The sequence below is a fragment of the Oncorhynchus masou genome, chromosome 27 (assembly GCF_036934945.1).
Source record: "Oncorhynchus masou masou isolate Uvic2021 chromosome 27, UVic_Omas_1.1, whole genome shotgun sequence".
Classification (NCBI taxonomy): domain Eukaryota; kingdom Metazoa; phylum Chordata; class Actinopteri; order Salmoniformes; family Salmonidae; genus Oncorhynchus; species Oncorhynchus masou.
The window spans coordinates 29,476,502-29,501,845 of NC_088238.1; the positions used below are offsets into that span (position 1 = coordinate 29,476,502).

Genomic DNA, 25,344 nt, shown 5'->3' on the forward strand with positions numbered 1-25,344 from the left:
ATAAATTCCCAATCTGGCCCTCAGACCATCATGGCCACCTAATCATCCCCAGCTTCCAATCGGCTCATTCATCGCTCTTCCTCTCCCCTGTAACTATTCCCCAGGTTGTTGCTGTAAATGAGAATGTATTCTCAGTCAATTTACCTAGTTAAAATAAGGGTTAAATAAAAAAGTAAATGTAAGGTCAAGCATTAACAAGGTACAATGTGACAACACAGAGCTGGTAGGGAGGGAGGTTGGATGTGTGACTGCTACCTGTGACATACTGTAAACACAATCTGAAACACCTTCCTCTCTGAATACACTGTTTACCAAAGTTGTTCTATTCTACCAAAATAGATGAGGAGTGTATATACAAAATCGAACTTGGGTCCCAAATGCCACAGATTCCCTATGTAAAGCACTACTTTTCACTATATAGCGAATAGGGTGCCATTCTTCCCACATCACAAACCGTCAGATCTAGTCTTACATCATGTGAATTGTCCTTCAGTTGCACCTGCCTGGACTCCTCTTTCATGACAATAGATTTATTTGGCTTATACCCTAAAATCAATTACTTTGATAAGATCATAAAAAGTGAAAGATACACTTCAGAGGGTAACCATTAGTTTATTGCTTTCATAAAATACGCTATTAGAGAAGAGGTGTAAATTGAGCTCATATTTTCAGGATATGGATTGGATGACGTGGCCCATGATGCAAGTGAGTTTAATATGCATTATTCAACCTTCCATCGAAAAAAACGTGAGATCTTCTGCCAGCGACACTGGGAATCTCACGAGCCATTTTCGACTATCATGACATCATGGTATTTATTTACAGCATAGCCTACAGAAAATGTTATAATTGATGTTTGTGGAAATAGGCCTAACTCTATTGCATTCATTGTCATAATTATAATAAATTCCATCATCATTGATTTGTTTTGTGACGCCTCTCGAGACACCGGACCAAACCGGGGCTCTATTTCATCTCCTTTAAAAAAAACAATTAAACGTCAGGAAATCTCTATGTAAACATGGTTTACGTCCGGGCAGCAGTATGCTTCGGCAAACTCCGCTGTTGTTTCTTCAAGAGGAGAGGAGTAGCCTAGCCTATGATGAGCAGAATAAACGTGAGGGATAAATAATACGGAGAGAGAGGAACAGACGGAGCGGCACAAAGGAGAGATCAGAGTGTTGTGCGGGAGGGCGAGATAGAGGGAGATGCAGGCAGTGGCCTAGATGTGCGAATCGCCAAGAGTTGCTCTTTCTGGTTCAGTGGATGGAGGCTGTTCTCGCGCAGGGAGGACTATAGAAAATATGGGGAGGTTTTACGTGGTTTGTTGAAGGCTACACAGTGAAACATTACTTTTTCCAGTACGTGTTTTCGTTCATTCGTGTTCTGTATTTTTATGTGGCCTACTTTATGTGTGTTTTGGGGAGAAATGGGTCAATAATTTCGAGGCGCGCAAGCAGTAGCGCACAGTCCCACACACTGCCGCGCGTTATGGCTCACTCTGTCAAACATGGTGTATGAAAATGCACTGAACCTTTCACATTTACACACTGTGAACATATAGTTCACGCCGCTCCCTTCGTACCCGCTGTGTGATGACGATGGAAGTGGAAGCTGACAGCGGCAGAGGTATATCGAGGAGCGCTCGTGATAAATGCCCGCGGGCGGTGGAGCGCAACGGCTACGTGAAAACATGTGTCACCCCTCTGTATCAGGACGCGGGCTGCCAGTCGTGGCTGAGACTCGCAGATATATGGAGTTCCCTAAGACTTTCGTCCGCGGTGTGTGTGGGCTCTGTTTCGGTTATTCTTGCTTTGCTGGTCAGATTGGTGGACTGGGACGTGGAGCAGCAGAGTTGCAGCAGTAACAGCAAGAATAACGGCGAGTCTGGTTCTCTAGTTCATTTCGTGGCGACCTGTGTGGTGGAACTGTTGTTGAACGTTTGGTACCTCGTGTCCCCCGTCTTCACTCTCGTATGTGCCTTCTTTTGGGTTGGCTTGTACCTGATCCGCTGCGGGGTGCTGATCCGGACCGCGGTGTTCCTGTTGGCAGTGTGTCATTTCGGCGAAGCCGCCGCGCAGTCTCTCCTGCACGGTGCGGAGGACCAGTTGTTGTCTTTCACCGCCACGGTGGTGGTTCTATCCTGTCTAGCCGTCGGGGCGCTGATGGTGGTCAGACTCGGACAGGGGGTTTCCGTTATCGTCTTCATCAGTATCATCAGAACTGTGTCTCTCATCTCCCTCAACAAGATCCGGGCCAGCTGGAGACCCTACCTGGCGTACCTGGTAGGAGTGCTGGGGGTCCTGCTAGCGAGGTATGCTGACCGGCTCCTGACGGGCTCAGTGCCACTCGGGGCGGGTTGTAGCTACGTGACAGCGGGGAAGGAAGAGAATATAATTCCCGTGTTTAAAAGGCGACGGAGGTCCAGTTCAGTGCTCTCTTCAGACATGGCGCACAGTCACAGCAACAGCAAGTCCCACCGAAGGACCTCACTCCCATGCATTCCACGGGAACAGGTAAAAATCTTTAGCCATAGTTTGAATGTTTGGCTTTTTTCCGTTTGGGCTAGAGCAAGGGAATGACACAAAAATGTGCCCACAATTTATGCATTGTGCCCGAATGTATTATTATTAGGATTATGACTAGTGTTGTTATTATTATTAGGATTATGACTAGTGTTGTTATTATTATTAGGATTATGACTAGTGTTGTTATTATTATTAGGATTATGACTAGTGTTGTTATTATTATTAGGATTATGACTAGTGTTGTTATTATTATTAGGATTATGACTAGTGTTGTTATTATTATTAGATTATGACTAGTGTTGTTATTATTATTAGGATTATGACTAGTGTTGTTATTATTATTATTAGGATTATGACTAGTGTTGTTATTATTATTAGGATTATGACTAGTGTTGTTATTATTATTAGGCATATTATTATTACATTAGAGGGTCCTTTGACTTACTTTGCGGGATGCCTCAAAGCTTAGCTTCTTCTCTGTCAAATATTCCTATTGGCTGCTCTGAATATAGAACACGTGTGTTTACTTGTGCTGATTCTACCATGAGCACTTTATCTACACTATTAAAGGGAAATACTCTCTGCATGCACGTTCCCGACCCTGGCTGCCTTTTTCTGTTCTATTTTAAAGTAGGCCACTGTTCAAATGGCAAGTATGTGTTTGTGCTTTTGATAAACCAACTGTATGCCACTGTCCAGTGGTCCTTATAGTGTATATGCTGTGTGTCCAGTCCATCCATCTAGTGAAGGATTGCTTTGCCCTTCAGGTAGTAAGTCATACCAGGGTGGGTCACCTGAGACAGAGTCAGGGCTGATAACCAGCCCTCAAACCCGGCCTTTTGTTTGACCTGGCCGGGTGGCTCTGGCTCGGAGGAATGGCTTTCACGTCAGCTCACACCAATTGTAAAAGGTTTATCAGTAGTTAGTGACTGATATCAAACACATTTCCGCATGGTTTACTGTAATTCATGCGTTTTAAAAAAAATATACGTTAGTTACCAGGAAATGCGTTCTACAGACCGGCTTGAATGTGGTTTATATGAACAAGGAATGAATCTTAAATGTGAAGGTACGCATTCTAGAGTATCTTTTTATTGTATTCAAGTGCATTGACTGACCTTGCCTGTTGTTTCATTCCGCCTCGTGCTTTGTTTATTTTATGTCTCAGGACACTGAGAATCCTGAGAAGGGTTTCCTGTCTGTAAGAACAGATTTTGTGCAAAGCTGGACTTTTTTTTTATATACTGCCTGAAATCTTCTCTCGTCATTGAATTGCAATCCAAAGTTAGTACAGCTGCTACATTTTCAATGCAGATGTACACGTTATGTGCATGGGGCTCCCCAAGTATACAGCCTGTACGAGCTGTACAACAGAGAAGACATGCTGTACGGCTGGCAACGTTTTCTTTTATCCTCCTCAGCATGTATGATGTGAATGAACACATCCATATGAAGCTGAGGTCCTCTAGTATGTCAACCAGACCCGTGGGTAGTGTTCATAATGCGTCATCTCAACTGTGATTTCTACAACAAAGTGAATCGACGACGACCGGTCTCATAGATGTTAGATTTGCCGTCCCTTGATCTTCACGCGTAAACCTTCACAACAGCTCTACCTCCACCACACCTTCTCAGCAGCCACCACTGTGTTGCCTCCCATTGACGTTACGCCCTCTGGTGATAGTTTAGAATAAAACAAAAATAAAAAAAGGTATCCAAGTTGAGATAATATCCAAGCAGACGTTTTGTGTTGGCAGACGGCATGTCCCACTATTAAGGGCCAGATATCGGACGGTCTCCGAAAAGTTTCACATTTATTCGTCCCAGAGGGAAATTGGTTTTGCAGCAAAGGACCGTAAAAAAACAACATTGAACATATAAAATCCACATGGATATCCACAGGGATATTGTACTTTGTACTCAGGATAAGCACGCTGTCCAAAGTCTTAAATATAATGACTTCTTTTTAAGTAAGAGGCCCCAGCTGGCCCATAGCTTCATACGGATGTTTATTGCAACGTGTTTAGGCCATGTGTTTTGGTGTTGACTGTTGAGTGACTTGAAGCACATCCCTTCTGAACTGTACACAGTGTGTTAGCGATGGGGTCGTCTGATCGAAATCGTGTTCAATGATGCTGACCAACCTCACTAACAACACACCATGACACGAGACCCGACAAATTGGCCCCCCTCTCTCAGAGGACTTGGTTTTCGGGAGCTTTGATACTCAAGAGGCCTTGCGATTGGTCAGGGTGAGTGCTGTGCGGAGCGAGAGGCCCAGGCAGCGTGTCCTGTCCTCCACGGGCGTCTCCTTGAAGTGAGTTGCGTAAGCCTCTTGAGAGAGAAGGCTAGCTACACCAGGAGAGGCTCACTGGCTGGATCAAAACAAGTTTGTCTGAAAAACAGGGCCTGGTTGCCGGTCACTGTATGTGCTGTACAGTATAGGAAATGATCATATGTCACCGATTATGGTAGGACATTATTCTGTATTCTCTGTAGTGAGTGGCTTTTTAGCGCAATGGAAATTGATTCAGGGTATAATTTGAGAAGCAGCCTTATGTTTTTCTCAAGGGTTTAAAAAAAACTAATCGTGTGTGTGTGTGTGTGTGTGTGCGTGTGCGTGCGTGCGTGTGCGTGTGTGTGTGTGTGTGCAGCTCTCCTCTGGGTGCAGTCCTCGCTCAACTCAGAGAAGCATAGATTTTCATAAACCTGTCCTCCTGCAGTATTTATGAGCCAGCCTCCTCTGACTGCCTGCCAGGATGTGTTCTTGCTTTACATTGCAGCATCAAACAGCTCCAAGAAGTCCTCCACTGATACTTCAAACTCTCCTGTCGCCATTGTTTTTCTCAATGTTGCCATAATGCCACGCTTACGATGCATTTATAGATGTGTACGGTAGGCTTTATGAACAGTCAGTTCTTAGTTAATCATTACCATCTATAATATAGCGTGTATAGTTTGAGGAAGACATTGTAATGTCAGAAGAAACCATTTCAGATAGTTGACTGCTTCATAAATAGCTTTTTAATGAATTCTGGGGGATTTCTTAGAACGTTAGAGCACTTCTAATGACATATCATGATATAAATCTCCTTTTAGACTTGAGTGCATGCGGAGACAGTGTGAGTAGCTGTGTGGTAGCGCTGCAGTGGACTAGCTAGCTGCAAAAGTTGTTTGTGTTTTAGCAGAGGCTTCTAGAGGGATATGATTCGAGGAAATAGCCTTTTCTAGTAAGTTCGGGGCGGATTCAATCCAAACTTTGGCTCAGTAATAGAGACGTTGTAAGTCGGACTTTTAAAAATTCCATTTTATGAGATTAGTTTCTGCCTTGGTTCTCATTTTCATTTTACCCATCCACACACACAGAGGACTGTATATTATACAATGCCACACATTATAACAATGCTTCTGCTAAAATAGCTGAATGCTTGAAAAAGAGTTGGGGCTCCAACAGTCCAAACAGTTCTGGATTTTGTTCAATTTTCAAACTGTATATTACCTAAACATCAAACGTCTAAATATTTCTATGCCACAGCGCGAGAGAGAGAAGGGAATGACAGAGAGAGAGAGGGAATGACAGAGAGAGAGAGGGAATGACAGAGAGAGAGAGGGAATGACAGAGAGAGAGAGGGAATGACAGAGAGAGAGAGAATGACAGACAGAGAGGAAAGAGAGAGAGAGTGTGATTCGGTTAAATTTGAAGGAGAAAAGGGTGCAGCTCGAATCTATTTGAGGGAAACACTATTCTCTCAATGACGCACATTCATTCCCACAGAAACCCGTCACATTACGCTCTGTGCCATAGATTCCTGAATTTCTGGGCCACTGATACAAGGTTAGTAGGCTGGACTATTCTATCTGCCCTCATAGGTTTAGACTATAGTCCCCAAAAGGGCCTGGATCGTGTACAGATGTAGGATCTTATTTTGATCCCCCTGTTGCAGGAGAACGTTCCAGGAAATGTAAAGCTTGTAATGTATTTGAGGTTTAAAAAGGCTTCTGGAATTTGTAAATCCCAATTTGAAATTCGACTTGATTTTCCCTTAATTGATCAACCCCTACAAAAATGTACACTAATTATAATCCACATAGTAATTCACATTTCCTGTTGCTGCAGGATTATTTTCATGCTGTAGTAAACTGGCTCAAATTAAGATCCTACATCTGTACAAAAACAGATCAATTTAGAACCGGTTTGTACTTAACGTAGTGGCTTCTTGTGTGTGTGTCACAGCTAGGCCGCTCACTCACCAACAAAATAAGCTTGGCCGTGTCGAGCTTGTGTGTGTGTTGAGCATATTCCTCTACATGTTGTCATAGTGTACACTCACCTGTTTTCATCTTGTCGGAAGCAGAGAGGGTGTCTTTTCTACCTGATGACTAGACATGCTGAATGTTGACTTTAGTAGTCTGCCTAGCCCTCTCTGTTTAATTGAGCTTGTCTGTGTGTGAATGGACAGAGGGATCTTTTACACACACACACACACACACACACACACACACACACACACACACACACACACACACACACACACACACACACACACACACACACACACACACACACACACACACACACACACACACACACACACACACACACACACAAGCTCAGCAGGGCCAACCTTATTTTGGTTGTGAGTGAGCGGGGCCTAGCTGCGACTGTGAGAGGGCGTCCGAGGAATGTGTAGCTTCAGCTGTTTGATGGGGCCGCCGGCTGCCAAACCTCATTCATTTAAAAAAACCAGCGCTGCACAGCGACCCGAGTCTCAGAGAACAGCACCACTGGTACACGGTCCTGGAGAGGAAGAGAGGCGGAGAGGTTGAGGTAAGGAGGTATAGAGAGATGCAGGGGAAGAAGAGAGTGGGAGGGAGAAGCAACGAGAGAGAGGGGGAGATGCAGAGAGGGAGCGACAAAGGAAGATCTAGATTGATAGACAGAGGCAGGGGTGAAGGATAGGAGAGGCAAAGAAAGATAGACAGCGAGCAAGAGAAGAGAGAGCCGTGCCCTTTTGTCACCAGGTGTGCAGCTGTAGCCCTTATGAAGAGAAAAAAAAGAATGAATGGACCCCCTCATTCAGGCCAGAGGTAGGTGGAGAAGGAGGGAGGAATGGAGGGCAGAGAGCAAGTGGGGAAGAGAAGGATGGGTGATGGAGAGTGGTGAAAGACGTGAGAGAGATGGAGAGAAAGGTAGGAGGGAGAACAGTTTCCTGCCAAGTCTACCAAAGATGTCAGTCGTAACAGGACAACAGCCTAGCTGCCCTGTGAAACCTCACCACTGTTCTTATAAACACACCACAGCGCCGCTCTGCTCACTAAAACACTAAGAGACACCACACTCAAATACTAACACACACTCACTCTGAACACTTAAAACATTTCTACAGTTTCTGCCACGGCTGCCAAGGCAGTGTCTCCCATACAGACAATGCTTCTTTTCCATGTACTTGTTTTTTTCTATCCAGTACCTGAAGGTACATTTGGATTTGGGTTGTTTTCGCTTTCCATTCACTAGTGAAACATAGCAGATGCCTGCATAGTCTCTTGTGTCGGGAGTTAGAGACCAGAGTCAACCCAAAGAGAAATTCTGCCTCCGGTTGTCACAGTCTGACTTATCCTCCTCATTAGGAGTTCATTATCAGACTCACGTCAACATCACTCACATGTGAAACAGGAGGGATGGGATGTGTCTGTATGCTTGCCTGGGCAGCCGAGCGTATGCTCCATGTTTGCATGATTGTGATGGCGCGTTTATGTGTGTGTCCACATATGTGTGTGTCAGTACCATACTGGTTTGCCCACATACCGGTATGTGCAAAATGTGTATGCATAATTGTGTACCCACATGTGGATATGTGTGTGCTTGTGCATCTGTGTGCGTGTTTGAGAATTTGTGTGTATGAGTGTACCAGCGAGAGAGGGAGAGAACGCTCAAGCCCCAACTCTAGCTGACTAGCTGTAGGGCTGCTAAGCCCACTGCTGAGAGGCAGCTTGTTTATTTAACCTAGACTGGCCGCTGTCCAGATCCCATCTCCCCCGCTTCTTCCTCCCTACCCATCCTCCTCTCTCCCCTGCTCCCAACTTCCTACTCCCCTCACCCTGCTCCCGGCTAGCCTCTCCTCTCTCCCCTCAATGTGCTCCCCTCTCCCCATATACAGAGTTTCTACCCTGCTGGCCAGCCATATGAGCCCCTGGCCCCAGACAAGGAGCGTACTGTTACCCACTCAATGGTGTGTTTTAGTTTGAAAATATGCCCGGCAGATGGGGAGGGGGGGGGGAAAGAAAGCCAGCCTTTAACAGAATCCAGGTCTGTACATCTGTTTGTCCGTCTGAAAACGAGTGAGAGCCAGGGAGAGCGAGGGAGAGGCTAGAAAAAAAGGTTGAAGGATTTTGGTGCAGGGTTTGTTTTCTCTGAGTCTATTTTAATTAGAGAGAGAAGTGGGCTAACTGCTGCCGTGTAACACCGGACAGCACAATGCCATGTTCAGGAGGAGAGGCATGGAGGAGTCTCAGTCAGCGTACGAGGAGGTGGACTGATGCGTGGTCAGATTTTTTGTTGTTGAAAGGAGGCGTTTATTAAAATAATTATGCATTGGGTGTTTTTGTCAGTTCATTGGAGGGAACAGACAGCTAATGTGATCAATTGTGTGAATTCCGATGAATCATACGTGTAATGATAAAATATGATAGATTTCTCTAAATGTCTATAATAGCGTCCTCTTATAATGGCTCAAGCCCCTATATCAGCAGCATTGGAGAACTGTCCTTGAGAAGCCTTCCAGATGACTACATTCCTCATAAACCATGGAGGAGTCCTCATAAACCATGAAGGAGTCCTCATAAACCATGGAGTAGTCCTCATAAACCACGGAGGAGTCCTCATAAACCACGGAGGAGTCCTCATAAACCACAGAGGAGTCCTCATAAACCACGGAGTAGTCCTCATAAACCACGAGTAGTCCTCATAAACCACGGAGTCCTCATAAACCACGGAGTCCTCATAAACCATGGAGTCCTCATAAACCACGGAGGAGTCCTCATAAACCACGGAGAGGAGTCCCTCATAAACCAACCACGGGAGTAGTCCTCATAAACCACGGAGGAGTCCTCATAAACCACGGAGGAGTCCTCATAAACCACGGAGGAGTCCTCATAAACCACGGAGGAGTCCTCATAAACCACGGAGGAGTCCTCATAAACCACGGAGGAGTCCTCATAAACCACGGAAGAGTCCTCATAAACCACGGAGGAGTCCTCATGAACCACCACCACGGAGGAGTCCTCATAAACCACGGAGGAGTCCATAAACCACGGAGTAGTCATAAACCACGGAAGAGTCCTCATAAACCACGGAGGAGTCCTCATAAACCACGGAAGAGTCCTCATAAACCACGGAGGAGTCCTCATAAACCACGGAAGAGTCCTCATAAACCACGGAAGAGTGCTCATAAACCACGGAAGAGTCCTCATAAACCACGGAATAGTCCTCAAAAACCATGGAGTCCTCATAAACCGTGGAGGAGTCCTCATAAACCGTGGAGGAGTCCTCATAAACCGTGGAGGAGTCCTCATAAACCGTGGAGGAGTCCTCATAAACCGTGGAGGAGTCCTCATAAACCGTGGAGGAGTCCTCATAAACCGTGGAGGAGTCCTCATAAACCGTGGAGGAGTCCTCATAAACCACGGAGGAGTCCTCATAAACCATAGCTCCTGTCCACCGATCACGTTACTATGGCCCAGTTGAACATGCAGCGTTATTGGGTTCGGTGTGTGTGTGTGTTTGAGCGATGAGTGTTTTTTAAATGTTCCTACTGTATAACCAGGTCTTTATTGTAAAATATAATTAGTTCTCATTGGCTTACCTGGCCAAAAAAGGTTTGAAAAATTGACATTGCATATTGTTGATGCTTCAGAGTAAAATCTCATACATTTCTGAATTGAGCTTTCTGTGGACCAAGAGGGTTCCAGGCTAGCCCTCTGAGTTGCCCAGTGCTTCTGCTCTGTCATCAGTCTGCTGGGCTGCAGTGTTTGCCCTGCCTGACCCCTGCCTCCTCCAAGGCTCCACAGTGCCTGGTGCTGTGGTTGTCTATCAGGTAATTGCCAGCGTAATTGCATCACATGCAGCTGGTAGTGTTTTTCCACTTCCATTACTCTCCTTGCTTGTGTAATGCTGCTTTTACGCAAAACACAATGGAGACGTGTGCAATGCAGTGAATTGCACAAAGTTGTCTGTTCCTGGAGCCAAAGAGAACCTGCTGCTGGGTTACACTAGGTTTGGATCAGATCTTTATCCTGAGAAATGGTTCTGGGATTAGATAGGGACAGTAGGCTACTTGCCTGTTTCTGCTTAAGCCAAGAAGTTGTTGTCTTGTTTTGGCAAGGCAACAATGTACTAGTATTGGATGCAGATGTCTTGGAACTATTAATGAGTCATACGTTAGCTTACGTCGCTTAGCATATGGATGAAGGGATATTGCTCAGATGCATCATCTTAAAAACAGTGAATAGTATATAGGTAAACTTTGTGATGGTATTCTTAACGGAAGCTGTTTTGACCCCGGATATCTTTAAGGTCATGGGTTCTAACTATTTCTGTGGACGCGAAAGGATATACAGTGTGTTCTGAAAATATTCAGACCCCCTTGACCTTTTAAACATTTTGTTACGTTACAGCCTTATTCTAAAATTGATTCAAACATATTTTTCCCTCATCAATCTATACACAATACCCCATAATGTCAAAGCAAAAATTGGTTTGAAGAAAGGTTTGCTAATTTCTTAAAAATAAAAAACTGATATCACATTTACATAAGTATTCAGACCCTTTACTTAGTACTATGTTGAAGCACCTTTGGCAGCGATTACAGCCTCGAGTCTTCTTGGGTATGACGCTTGGCACACCTGTATTTGGGGAGTTTCTCCCATTCTTCTCTACAGATCCTCTCAAGCTTTGTCAGGTTGGATGGCTGCACAGCTATTTTCAGGTCTCTCCAGAGATGTTCAACTGGGTTCATGTCTGGGCTCTGGCTGGCGCACTCAAGAACATTCAGAGACTTGTCCCAAAGCCACTTCTGCGTTGTCTTGGCTGTGTGCTTAGGTTCGTTGTCCTGTTGGAAGGTGAACCTTCGTCCCAGTCTGAGGTCCTGCTCTGCTCTGGAGCAGGTTTTCATCAAGGATTTCTCTATACTTTACTCCGTTCATCTTTCCCTCAATCTTGACTAGTCTCCCACTCCCTGCTTCTGAATAACATCCCCACAGAATGATGCTGCCAACACCACCATGCTTCACCGTAGGGATGGTGCCAGATGTCCTCCAGACGTGAGTTCAATCTTGGTTTCATCAGACCAGAGAATCTTGTTTCTCATGTCAAAGTAGGCTGTCATGTGCCTTTTACTGAGGAGTGGCTTCCGTCTGGCCACTCTACCATAAAGGCCTGATTAGTGGAGTGCTCCACAGATGTTTGTCCTTCTGGAAGGTTCTCTTATCTCCACAGAGGAACTCTGGAACTCTGTCAGAGTGACCATCTGGTTCTTGGTCACTTCCCTGACCAAGGCCCTTCTCCCCCGATTGCTCAGTTTGGACGGGCGACCAGCTCTAGGAAGAGTCTTGGTGGTTCCAAACTTCTTCCATTTAAGAATGATGGACACCACTGTGTTCTTGGGGACCTTCAATGCTGCAGAACGTTTTTGGTACCCTTCCCCAGATCCGTGCCTCGACACAATCCTGTCTCGGAGCTCTACGGACATTTCCTTCTACCTCATGGCTTGGTTTTGCAAATGTATTGAAAATGAAATACAGAAATGTTGAATTCACATAATTATTCACACCCCTCAGTCAATACATGGCAGTGATTACAGCTGTGCGTCTTTCTGGGTAAGTCTCTAAGAGCTTTGCACACCTGGATTGTACAATATTTGCATATTATTATTTTTTAAATTCTTCAAGCTCTGTCAGGTTGGTTGTTGATCATTGCCAGACAGCCATTTTGAAGTCTTTCCATAGATTTTCAAGCCAATTTAAGTCAAAACTGTAACTAGGCCATTATTTTTATTCTATATAGGCTTCTTTCTTTTCACTCTGTCATTTAGGTTAGTATTGTGGCGTAATTGTCATGTTGTTGACCCATTCCCCATATCACAGCCATTAAACTGTGTAACTTTGTTTAAAAGTCACCATTGGCCTCATGGTGAAATCACTGAGCGTTTTCCTTCCTCTCTGGCAACTGAGTTGGGAAGGATGCCTGTATTTATTTATTGATGTAGTGATACACCATCCAAAGTGTAATTAAAAACAGATACTTATATGTGTGGGGTACTGAGATGAGGTAGACAAAGTCATATTATTGCACACAGAGGAAGTCCATGCGTCTTATTATGTGACTTGTTAAGCAGATGTTTACTTCTGAACTTATTTAGGCTTGCCTTAACAAAGGGGTTGAATACTTAATAGACTCAAGACATTTCAGCTTTTCATTTTTTATGAATTTGTAAAAATGTCTAAAAGCATAATTCCATTTTTACATTATGGGGTATGCCAGTGACACAATCTCAATCCATCCATTCAGTCTGTAACACAACAAAATGTGGAATAAGTTAAGGATGTGAATACTTTCTGAAGGCCCTCTATGTGTTGTATGCAAGGCCTGAAATGCACAGATTGAAGTAGAGAAAGCACTAAGACAGTGGCTGTTCACTCTGCCCTATCCTTCAGCCAGCCTGCCAGACCTGCTCTGTTCTGTGTTGTTGGAGAAGTAGTTATTCCCTGGTATTTGGGTGGTATTTTTGCGTACACAAGTCAAGGCATTCTGAGCACAGACGTATGCAGGGACTGAATACAGTGACTGAATGCGCTTGAAGATGACCTCATCAGGCTGGTGAACATTTGGCCTTTTTTATTTGTTTGTTTTTATTTGCCGACACACTGCATTTTTCAGCTTTTTCATACTCTGGACACGTTTTATGAGGCCTTAGGGAGAAACCAGATTTAAACAAATGTTTTGCCAGGTTTTCAACCGGAGTAGCTATCGTGTCGGTTGTTTTGGTGTGGAGGATGGGGGGTGCGTTGCATCCTCAGGTGTGGCCCAGCTGCTACACGCGCACACACAAACACAAAACCTCCATCCCCCATGAATTACTTCCTGAAAGCCTAATGTGTTCCAGAACAGGGAGAGTCACTTTAAAACTCAGGCCAGATGAATGCTCTGTAATAACAATTGCGTGTGTGTGAGTGAGAGAGATGGCTGACTGGTGGCTCGTTACCTCACAGCTGCTGGGCTGATGACGCTGTGCAGAATTTGCTTATAAATGCAAATTAACACAAACTTGGGACAACACAACATGATGACACAGGGTAACGTGTTAACTCTAGTGGCACGGGGAGATTGGGACTGATCTGAAATTAAGAGCCAACCATCTCTCTCCCTTGCCATCAACCAGAGTAGGAAAGGTCCTGTACCAACCCACATAAACTGCACTGGTCATTACATAAGACTCAATGTCCTGTCCCTCTATATCTCACCCTGCATGCTTAGCGGTAGATTTGTGTCTCTCTCACTCTCTAACTCTCTCTCAAACTCTCTCTCAAACTCTCTCTCTAACTCTTTCTCTCACTCGCTAACTCTCTCTCTAACTCTCTCTCTATCTTTCAGAGGAGTGGCGTCCTCTGAAAGATGGAGTTAGAGAGGGAGTGGTGTCCTCAGCTGCAATCACACATTGTTATGTAAGGCAGATCTCTCTGTGTGTGTGTGTGTGTGTGCTCGCACTGATTCATTTTGGCCTGATTTTCCCGATGTGTCTGTGATGGAACGGGCCATCATGTGGGGCTGGGGTGCACCATCATGTAGGGCTGGGGTGGACCATCATGGTAGGGCTGGGGTGGACCATCATGTAGGGCTGGGGTGGACCATCATGTAGGGCTGGGGTGGACCATCATGGTTGGGCTGGGGTGGACCATCATGTAGGGCTGGGGTGGACCATCATGTAGGGCTGGGGTGGACCATCATGGTAGGGCTGGGGTGGACCATCATGTAGGGCTGGGGTGGACCATCATGGTAGGGCTGGGGTGGACCATCATGTAGGGCTGGGGTGGACCATCATGGTAGGGCTGGGGTGCACCATTATGTGGGGCTGGGGTGGACCATCATGTAGGGCTGGGGTGGACCATCATGTAGGGCTGGGGTGGACCATCATGTAGGGCTGGGGTGGACCATCATGTAGGGCTGGGGTGGACCATCATGTAGGGCTGGGGTGGACCATCATGGTAGGGCTGGGGTGGACCATCATGGTAGGGCTGGGGTGGACCATCATGTAGGGCTGGGGTGGACCATCATGTAGGGCTGGGGTGGACCATCATGGTAGGGCTGGGGTGCACCATCATGTAGGGCTGGGGTGCACCATCATGTAGGGCTGGGGTGGACCATCATGTGGGGCTGGGGTGGACCATCATGTGGGGCTGGGGTGGACCATCATGTAGGGCTGGGGTGGACCATCATGTAGGGCTGGGGTGGACCATCATGTAGGGCTGTGGTGGACCATCATGTAGGGCTGGGGTGCACCATCATGTAGGGCTGGGGTGGACCATTTTGTGGGGCTGGGGTGGACCATCATGTAGGGCTGGGGTGGACTATCATGTAGTGCTGGGGTGGACCATCATGTAGGGCTGGGGTGGACCATCATGTAGGGCTGGGTTGGACCATTATGTGGGGCTGGGGTGGACCATCATGTAGGGCTGGGGTGGACCATTATGTGGGGCTGGGGTGGACCATCATGTTGGGCTGGGGTGGACCATCATGTCGGGCTGTGGTGGACCATCATGTCGGGCTGTGGTGGACCATCATGTAGGGCTGGGGTGGACCATCATGTAGGGCTGGGGTGGACCATCATGTAGGGCTGGGGTGGACCATCATGTGGGGCTGGGGTGGACCATTATGTGGGGCTGGGGTGGACCATCATGTGGGGCTGGGGTGGACCATCATGTGGGGCTGGGGTGGACCATCATGTAGGGCTGGGGTGGACCATCATGTGGGGCTGGGTTGGATCATCATGTAGGGCTGGGGTGCACCATCATGTAGGGCTGTGGTGGACCATTATGTGGGGCTGGGTGGACCATCATGTAGGGCTGGGGTGGACCATTATGTGGGGCTGGGGTGGACCATAATGTGGGGCTGGGGTGGACCATCATGTGGGGCTGGGGTGGACCATTATGTGGGGCTGGGGTGGACCATCATGTTGGGCTGGGGTGGACCATCATATAGGGCTGGGGTGGACCATTATGTGGGGCTGGGGTGGACCATTATGTGGGGCTGGGGTGGACCATCATGTTGGGCTGGGGTGGACCATCATGTAGGGCTGGGGTGGACCATTATGTGGGGCTGGGGTGGACCATTATGTGGGGCTGGGGTGGACCATCATGTAGGGCTGGGGTGCACCATCATGTAGGGCTGTGGTGGACCATTATGTGGGGCTGGGGTGGACCATCATGTAGGGCTGGGGTGGACCATTATGTGGGGCTGGGGTGGACCATTATGTGGGGCTGGGGTGGACCATCATGTGGGGCTGGGGTGGACCATCATGTGGGGCTGGGGTGGACCATCATGTAGGGCTGGGGTGGACCATCATGTAGGGCTGGGGTGGACCATTATGTGGGGCTGGGGTGGACCATTATGTGGGGCTGGGGTGGACCATCATGTTGGGCTGGGGTGGACCATCATGTGGGGCTGGGGTGGACCATTATGTGGGGCTGGGGTGGACCATTATGTGGGGCTGGGGTGGACCATCATGTGGGGCTGGGGTGGACCATTATGTGGGGCTGGGGTGGACCATCATGTTGGGCTGGGGTGGACCATCATGTCGGGCTGTGGTGGACCATCATGTCGGGCTGTGGTGGACCATCATGTAGGGCTGGGGTGGACCTTCATGTAGGGCTGGGGTGGACCATCATGTAGGGCTGGGGTGGACCATCATGTGGGGCTGGGGTGGACCATTATGTGGGGCTGGGGTGGACCATCATGTGGGGCTGGGCTGGACCATTATGTAGGGCTGGTGTGGACAATCATGTAGGGCTGTGGTGGACCATCATGAAGGGCTGGGGTGGACCATCATGTAGGGCTGGGGTGGACCATCATGTAGGGCTGTGGTGGACCATGATGTAGGGCTGGGGTGGACAATCATGTAGGGCTGTGGTGGACCATCATGAAGGGCTGGGGTGGACCATCATGTAGAGCTGGGGTGGACCATCATGTAGGGCTGGGGTGGACCATCATGTGGTGCTGGGGTGGACCATCATGTAGGGCTGGGGTGGACCATCATGTAGGGCTGGGGTGGACCATCATGTAGGGCTGGGGTGGACCATCATGTAGGGCTGTGGTGGACCATCATGTAGGGCTGTGGTGGACCATCATGTAGGGCTGTGGTGGAGGATGGTCGTTTGTGTTTAGAAATACACTCTTTATACTCATGCTTCTCAAAGTACTGAAAGCCCGTAACTTTGTCCACGGTCCCTCCCTACCACCCCCACAGGAGACCCACATAGTCGGCAGATCCATCCACCTGCCCTGAGCTTCATGCTACGCACTTTAGCTACCTTCTTCATCTGTGCTTTAGCTATGTGCAAAAGCATATATCCATAAATCTTATCTACACGGTTTATCCTGTAGTTTATTTTATTACTACTACTGTTCTGTTTAGACTATTCCAATCACTTAGTAGGTCCCCGGGCCTGGGAGTGCTCATCGTAGGACATGTACTGGAGAGTTGGCTTTGACCCCATCACCCCATCTGCAGGTAGGATGTTCAGCCACAACATTCAAAGCCTCTCAATTTGGTTTGGTCGAAATTGTTTTCTAATACTTATTGTGTCTGTCTGTCTGACTGATGTAAGCTTTGTCCGTCAGATGAGTAAGTTCACTGGTCTGGTCTACTGTTAGACTCCATTGCTCAGTTAAAAACGGTGTTGCCAAACTCTCTAAATAATGAAGGAGCCATAAAGAGCATCGTTCTCTCATAAACAAAGAGAAAGCTCTTTTCATCTAAAAGCAGGGACATTTGCTCTTTGCAGCTGTTGGTTTATGTTTCATGTTCAGCTCCGAGGCAGAACACACACACACACACACACTCACCGCTCTCGTCCCTCCATCGTTTTCTGCCCATCTGACATTTCAAACAGACGTGCAGAAGAGCGAACAAGACAGGCGGGCAGCCAACGGGAGGGCTGGCCTGGTCAAATAAACACAGGAGCAGTAATCCCTACCAGACCTGCAAAACACACCCTGTGTGTGTGTGTTCATGTTCATGTTCATGGCTCGAGTCATGATCGAACATATGCACCCAGGAGATTTGTCCTGCCTCCGTGGGTTAAACAGTGGTCCCAGAGGATGTCAGGTTGGATAACCAGCTGTAGTTAACCTCTGCCTTTAACCCTGTATGTCAAGCATAGTGTGTGCATCCCTATGGGAAGCACAGCAAGGTGGTTCAAAACGCAGCTCTCTGTGGTGTGCTCTCATACTGGAGCAGATCCTAGCTTGACGTGTGCCGAGATGTTTGATCATATTTAGGGTGATCACTTGGGCCCACAGGGTTGGTGTTCCGCTGTGGTTGACTCATGGTTGTCTGTGGTGTGTGAGTTTTCGTTCTGCGAACACTGAACATTGACAAGCGTCAAGACCCAATCACCCAGTCCAACAAGCAACAGACTTCGCACTTTCATACCCTTAAAAGGCGACACCTCTCACACTTTCTTTATCCTTAGTTACCTCTCTCTGAACTCCCTCTCTCTTCTCGCCATCTCTCCGTCTCTCTCTCTCTACGTCTTTGTCTTCTCGTTTGTCTCTCCATCTTCTCTTTTCCCGTTTGCTGTTTTTGTGGCTGTGGGAAGACATTGTGAGAGGCAAGGAGCGTCATGGTTAGTGCTCATCTGTGGAACAGACCAGGGGACAGACCATGGCTCTGACGTCTGTACGGGCCATTAGGAGGGGAATGCACACAGCACACACACACCATGCGCTTTCCTCTCTCACACACACAGAACACACAAACACACACAAACACACACACCATCGTCAGGATCATGTGGTTAGCTGAGCCGTTTGGCACTGGTGGGGCCTGTTACTGTCTGTGTTTATGTCATTGTGGTCCTCCAGGCATGATGTCTCTCTCGTCCATTCACCAGCCATTCACTGTTTCCTCCAGCCATCCAGTCACTCCTAATTCCTCTCTCTCTCCTTCTCTTTCTCCCCCCTCTCTGTTTAACCCCCCCTCTCTCTTTCTGTGTCTCCCCCCCTCCCTCTCTCTCCAGTCTCATTCAGGGCAGAAGCCCTTCTTATATTGGATTATGTTGTTGTGATGGGTGTTGGGGCGTCTAGTGGTGGTATTACTCAGAAGCAAAGGATTAGGGGAGTTCAGTTTTCCTAGAAAAGCTGTTTTTATCAGGGGTTGGAACCGGTTCAGGGAACAGAACCGAAAACTGGAATATAATGTAATTTTTCTAGGAACAGAATCAGAACCGGGAAAGTGATCTACAGTATTCAGACCCCTTAACTTTAACCACAATTTGATATGTTACAGCCTTATTCTAAAATTGATTAAATTGTTTTTTTCCCCTCATTAATTGACACACAAAACCCCATAATGACAAAGTGAAATTAGGTTTGTAGAAATTTTTGCACATTCATATATATTTTTTAACAGAAATACCTTATTTACATAAGTATTCGGACCCTTTGCTATGAGACTCAAAATTGAGCTCAGGTGCATCCTGTTTCCATTGATCATCCTTGAGATGTTTATTTAACTTCATTGTAGTCCACCTGTGGTAAATTCAATTGATTGGACATGATTTGAAAAGGCACATACCTGTCTATATACGGTCCCACAATTGACAGTGCATGTCAGAGCAAAAACCAAGCCATGAGGTCGAAATATTTGTCCGTAGATCTCCGAGACATGATTGTATTGAGGCACAGATCTGGGGAAGGGTACCAAAAAATGTCTGCAGCATTGAAGGTCCCCAAGAACACTGGTTTGGAACCACCAAGACTCTTCTTAGAGCTGACTGCCCAGCCAAACTGAGCAATCAGGGGAGAAGGGCTTTGGTCAGGGAGGTGACCAAGAACCCGATGATCACTCTGACAGAGCTCCAGAGTTCCTCTGTGGAGATGGGAGAACCTTCCAGAAGGACAACCTTCTCTGCAGCACTCCACCAATCAGGCCTTTATGGTAAAGTGGCCAGATGGAAGCCACTCCTCAGTAAAAGCCACATGACAGACCGCTTGGAGTTTGCCAAAAGGCACCAAATGGACTCGCAGACTATATGAGAAACAAGATTATCTTGTCTGAATGCCAAGCATCACATCTGGAGGAAACCTGAAGCATGAGGGTGGCAGCATCACACTTTGGGGATGTTTTTCAGCTGCAGGAACTGGGAGACTAGTCAAGATCGAGGAAAAGATGAACGGAGCAAAGTACAGAGAGATCCTTGATGAAAACCTGCTCTAGAATGCTCAGTACCTCAGACTGTGTCGAAGGTTCACCTTCCAACAGGACAACGACTCTAAACACACAGCCAAGACAACGCAGGATTCTCTGAATGTCCTTGAGTGGCCCAGCCAGAGCCCGGACTTGAACCCGATCGAACATCTCTGGAGAAAACGGAAAACAACTGTGCAGCGACGCTCCCCATCCAACCTGACAGAGCTTAAGAGGATCTGCAGAGAAGAATAGGACGAACTCCCCAAATACAGGTGTGCCAAGCTTGTAGTGTCAAACCCAAAAAGACTCGAGGCTGTAATCGCTGTCAAAGGTACTTCAACAAAGTACTGAGTAAGGGGTCTGAATATTTTTTTATTTGTATTACATTTTCTACGTTTTCTAAAAACCTTATTTTTAGCGTGGTTCAGCTTCGATTTTCAGAATATTCCTATTTCAGCTATTCTCCATAAGATTCAGCTTGTCATGTAATATTTTTCATATACCTTTTGTTTGTTGAGTAGATATGACTTGTCTTTGTGGGAGCCATCATTTGAATGAAAACAATAGACAACTGGATGTTCATTCATTCACGTATGCAAATGATACCGGAAAAGGATACTGCTTCCCCACTTGAGCTCATGATGTGGTTACACTTTTACCCAGTTTTATGTGTGCAGGTCTGCTCAAATCTTTTCACCAACATGTATCTTGTGGTTGTGCTGTTCTTGTGCCCCCTGAGGACAACACTCTGACTCTGAAGTCGAAGCCCTGAGTTGTAAGCACTCAACAAACAGGCCACTGGAGGACAAAGACAGGCAACGTCTATGGTCTCAGCACCACAACACAGAACCTCCATTAGCGCCATTAGATCCAACCATGCAGGGGTCACACACACACACGCACGCACGCACGCACGCACGCAGACATACACAGTCAGTCTAGACTCTATAGGGAGATAGATAAGTACAGTGTGTTTTGTCCAGTAGAGTGATGGTGATGATGGAGCTTCCTGCTGTGTTGACATGTGGAGAAAGCCTCCTTGGGTTGGCTGAGCACTGGTTGATCCATGGTCACAGCAGGGAGAGCGAGCAGGGGTAGACCCGTAATGGCATCTAGAGAGAGAGCGAGAGAGAGAGAGACCACTATTACATGGAGAGGTCCAGGACAGCCGTAGTGGTGGTCAGGGAAGTCTGTGTACACTAGAGGTCTTCACGGGTCCACCTGAACCCGATTACCCGGGTCCCGACTGGGCCGGGTTTGAAATTCTGTAGTTGACCCTCGGAGCTGGATTCGGATCTAATTTGATTGTCACGGGTCTGATTTGTACGGGTAAGGACCCATACAGGCCCGATTGCGACTCATGCTGCTGCCCAGGCTTTTCACGAGAGTACCGCGTGCAGCTTGTTGTTGTCGGCCAATCACGAGTCATCAAAGTGCCACTATCCTCTGGCTCTGTGTGTGTTGTGGCAAGCGAGTTAGGAGATCAATGGAAGATGGAATTAAAAGTTAAGTGAGAAGGATGTTTCAACTACCAAGAGCCAACAGGTAGGCTGATAATACTCTATGGAGTTGATGTAATTGTGTAGGATGGGGGAAAGTGCAGCCTATGTAGCCTCAATTAGCCTCCTTCTCTTTTCAGTTTATTACAGTCAATATATGTACTATGTAATCAGATTGGATGATAAATAACCTAGCAGGAGGTCAGGAGATGCCATCAAAACCAGCCACTAGGGGCAACAGTGAGCACTAATACCATCAAGTAGGCTTGAGCTTTTGCTAAGGTGTTGTGGACGGGGATGGTGGATGGGTGTAAGCTGCGAGCTCCGAAGGTTGCATGTTCAATTCCAGTGCTAGGCGCTCATTGTATATGTTTATATTTTTAACCCTATCCCAAACCTTAACTCAATCATTTGGAATTAGTGCCTAAATGTGACTTTTATGCATAAGGGTTTGGGCATCTGATTCTGCAGTGAGACTGTGAAAGCTTGTTGCTCTTCCCCCCTCCCTGATGCCTGCATGTTGCGCCACTCACACACACCACGCCGTCTCTACCCCGCATTCTGCTAGAACTTCTGGTTCCCTCTCCCTCTGCTTTTGCATTAACAGCTTCAGTTAATAAGGCAGCAAAAAAAATGCTTTTCTGCGGCTTCCCTCACTCGGATAGGACTGGGTCTTTACGGGGCCGGGTCTGGTTATCCTCTGGTCCGTTCGGACGGGGTTTCCATATTTTTTGAAAGTATTTATTCGGGTAGGGTCCGGGGAGGAAAGTACCGGGTCTATTTTGTAACGGGTCCAACTTTTTGCATCCGAGAAGACCTCTAGTGTACACACAGTTTCCAGGAAGCCTGAACACTTTCCATGAATGGCTTGGGCTTTTTGACCCACTGTCTGAATGAAAGCATATTAGCAGAGATGATTATATGCCTGTTGTTTCATCCATGTAACAATGACCTAATCATCGAAGCTAGTGTATCATTCTATTCTCTGACCAGTATGCTGCTATAATGATAAGAATTTGGTGGGTGACTATATTTGTCCTATTTCACGTAGGAATTTGAAATAGGGTTAAGTGCCTTGCTCAAGGGCACATAGATTTTTCACCTTGTCGGCTCAGGGATTCAAACCAGCGACCTTTCGGTTATTGGCCCAACACTCTAACAACGGGGTTTAAAGACACCGATTGATTGTGTGCACATCAATCTGTCATATGAAACATGGGTTGGACTTTTGAATACAGTTTTCCAATGCAGCCACTGCATGCGATGTGTGTACAGTACGATTTTAAAACGACCATGAACACTGCACAGTGATCGTGCAGAAAGGATGTTTATATTAGTTTTGTGTGTGTGTCTGTGTAGCTTCCAGCTGTGTCTTATTAAGCTTCTCACAAGACTGTAAGACTGTAAAACTGAATGAGTTCACTCAGGGTTTGGTGAATTATCTCTCTCTTTCTCTCCATCTCCATCCTCCTCTCTCTCCCTCTCTCTCTACCTCTTGCTCTCTCTCCCTCCAACTCTCTTCTCTCTCTCTCTCTCTCTCTCACTCCCCCTTCTGTTTCTCCCTCCCTCCATCCCTCTCCCCCTCTCCTCCAGCGATCTAAGAAAACAGAGGCAGAGTGTTTGTATAATGCCTGGCTAAACTCTGGCTGTTCCACCGAGACCCACACGCCCCCAGTTAAAATGTTGACACTTCCAATCCTGCACAAATTGTCCAAGAGCCATTCTTCCTCTGAACACAGCGCATTCTGTGTTTATTTAGATAATCAAGGACATATCCTCCCCTCCACGTCGGCTAAAACAGCTGTCAGACTTCAGTGGCACTGTGTTCTTTAGAAAACAGGAACAAACAGCAGAAAGTACAGTCAGAAAGCACCCATACAACCCTTAAATACAAACTGTTATAATTGCAATAGTAAATATGCTGGATGATATTGTACTATGGATTTGGAGATATTTTATTCATCTACTGATGGATTTTGATCATTCATAATATTATATGATTCTATACTGTTTTGCAGCAAAAGGAAATGAGGGCCTACATTATGGAATAGATTTTCACCCATTCTTCGCAGAGATGGACGCCGCATGCACCACATAGGCCTACAGTAGGGATAGTAAAGGAAATGGAGTTCCTGTGTCTCAATCTTCACTTTACATGAAAAGTCAATTACTCAACTAACGTTCACGTCACATAGCACATCAGTCATTGGGTGGTGAAAGGGGATCGAACGTCAAGGAGGATGACGCTTTCGCGAGCCGTGACGCACGTGATGTGATGCTCTCCGACAGTAATGGCAGTAAAGAGCCACGCGACTCCAGTATCCTGAGACTGGCTTGCCATTAGCATGGGAAACGCTCCACTTAGAGGGAACCAGTGGAAGGAACTGTGTGTGTGTGTGTGTGTGTGTGTGTGTGTGTGTGTGTGTGTGTGTGTGTGTGTGTGTGTGTGTGTGTGTGTGTGTGTGTGTGTGTGTGTGTGTGTGTGTGTGTGCGTGTGCGTGTGCATGCGCATAAAGCCAGTGGATGCATGAAGCCATTGGATTGCTTCTTAATGCAGCTTGGCAAATGAAGTGAAGGGGTGTACGTTGCGGAAATCACACATCATGATTCTATCTCCAGTCTGGCGTTTTCTATGAAAATAACACTGATTCAGGGCCAATGTTTAACAGACCTTTAATTTCTCTTAGATGGACGAGCAGGGCCTTTTCCAAATGGCAAAATTCTAACACATACATACATTTTACACGCTAGATACAATTGAATGCATGCAGTGAGACACACAACATAACAAATACAGGCATCCAGCATATGTTGTACATAGTGTACATACACTAACCGTTAAAAAGTTTGGAGTCACTTAGAAATGTCCTTGTTTTTTAAATAGGCGTACAGAGGCCCATTATCAGCAACCATCACTCCTGTGTTCCAATGGCACGTTGTGTTAGCTAATCCAAGTTTATCATCTTAAAAGGCTAATTGATCATTAGAAAACCCTTTCGCAATTATGTTAGCACAGCTGAAAACTGTTGTCCTGATTAAAGAAGCAATAAAACTGGCCTTCTTTAGACTGGTTGAGTATCTGGAGCATCAGCATTTGTCGGTTCAATTACAAGCTCAAAATGGGCAGAAACAAATAACTTTCTTTTGAAACTCATCCGTCTATTCTTGTTCTGAGAAATGAAGGCTATTCCATTCGAGAAATTGCCAAGAAACTGAAGATCTTGTACAACGATGTATACTACTCCCTTTGCAAAACAGCACCAACTGGCTCTAACCAGAATAGAAAGAGGAGTGAGACGCCCCGGTGCACAAATGAGCAAGAGGACAAGTATATTAGAGTGTCTAGTTTGAGAAACAGACACTTCACAAGTCCTCAACTGGCAGCTTCATTAAATCGTACCTGTAAAACAATAGTCTCAACGTCAACAGTGAAGAGGTGACTCCGGGATGCTAGCCTTCTAGGCAGAGTTGCAAAGAAAAAGCCATATTTCAGGCTGGCCAATAAAAAGAAAAGATTAAGATGGGCAAAAGAACACCGATACTGGACAGAGGAACTCTGCCTCGAAGGCCAGCATCCCGGAGTCGCCTCCTCACTGTTGACTTTGAGACTGGTGTTTTGGGGGTACTATTTAATGAAGCTGCCAGTTGAGGACTTGTGAGGCGTCCGTTTCTAAAACTAGACACTAATGTACTTGTCCTCTTGCTTAGTTGTGCACCGGGGCCTCCCACTCCTCTTTATAACTTGGATTAGCTAACACAACGTGCCATTAGAACACAGGAGTGATGATTGCTGATAATGGGCCTCTGTACGCCTATGTCGATATTCCATAATAAATCTGCCGTTTTCAGCTACAA

At 46.6% G+C, this 25,344-nt stretch overlaps 1 protein-coding gene across 2 annotated transcripts in view; it reads left to right on the forward strand.

Moving 5' to 3' along the window:
• The first annotated feature begins 1,117 nt into the window (after positions 1-1,117).
• LOC135515967 (cGMP-inhibited 3',5'-cyclic phosphodiesterase 3A-like) overlaps positions 1,118-25,344 on the forward strand; it is an 80,226-nt gene continuing 55,999 nt past the window's right edge. For both annotated transcript variants that reach the window (XM_064939875.1, XM_064939876.1), the window contains exon 1: positions 1,118-2,516. In XM_064939875.1, the coding sequence (XP_064795947.1) occupies positions 1,596-2,516 (921 nt within the window). In that variant the 5' untranslated portion in view covers positions 1,118-1,595. The remainder of the gene's footprint in view (positions 2,517-25,344) is intronic.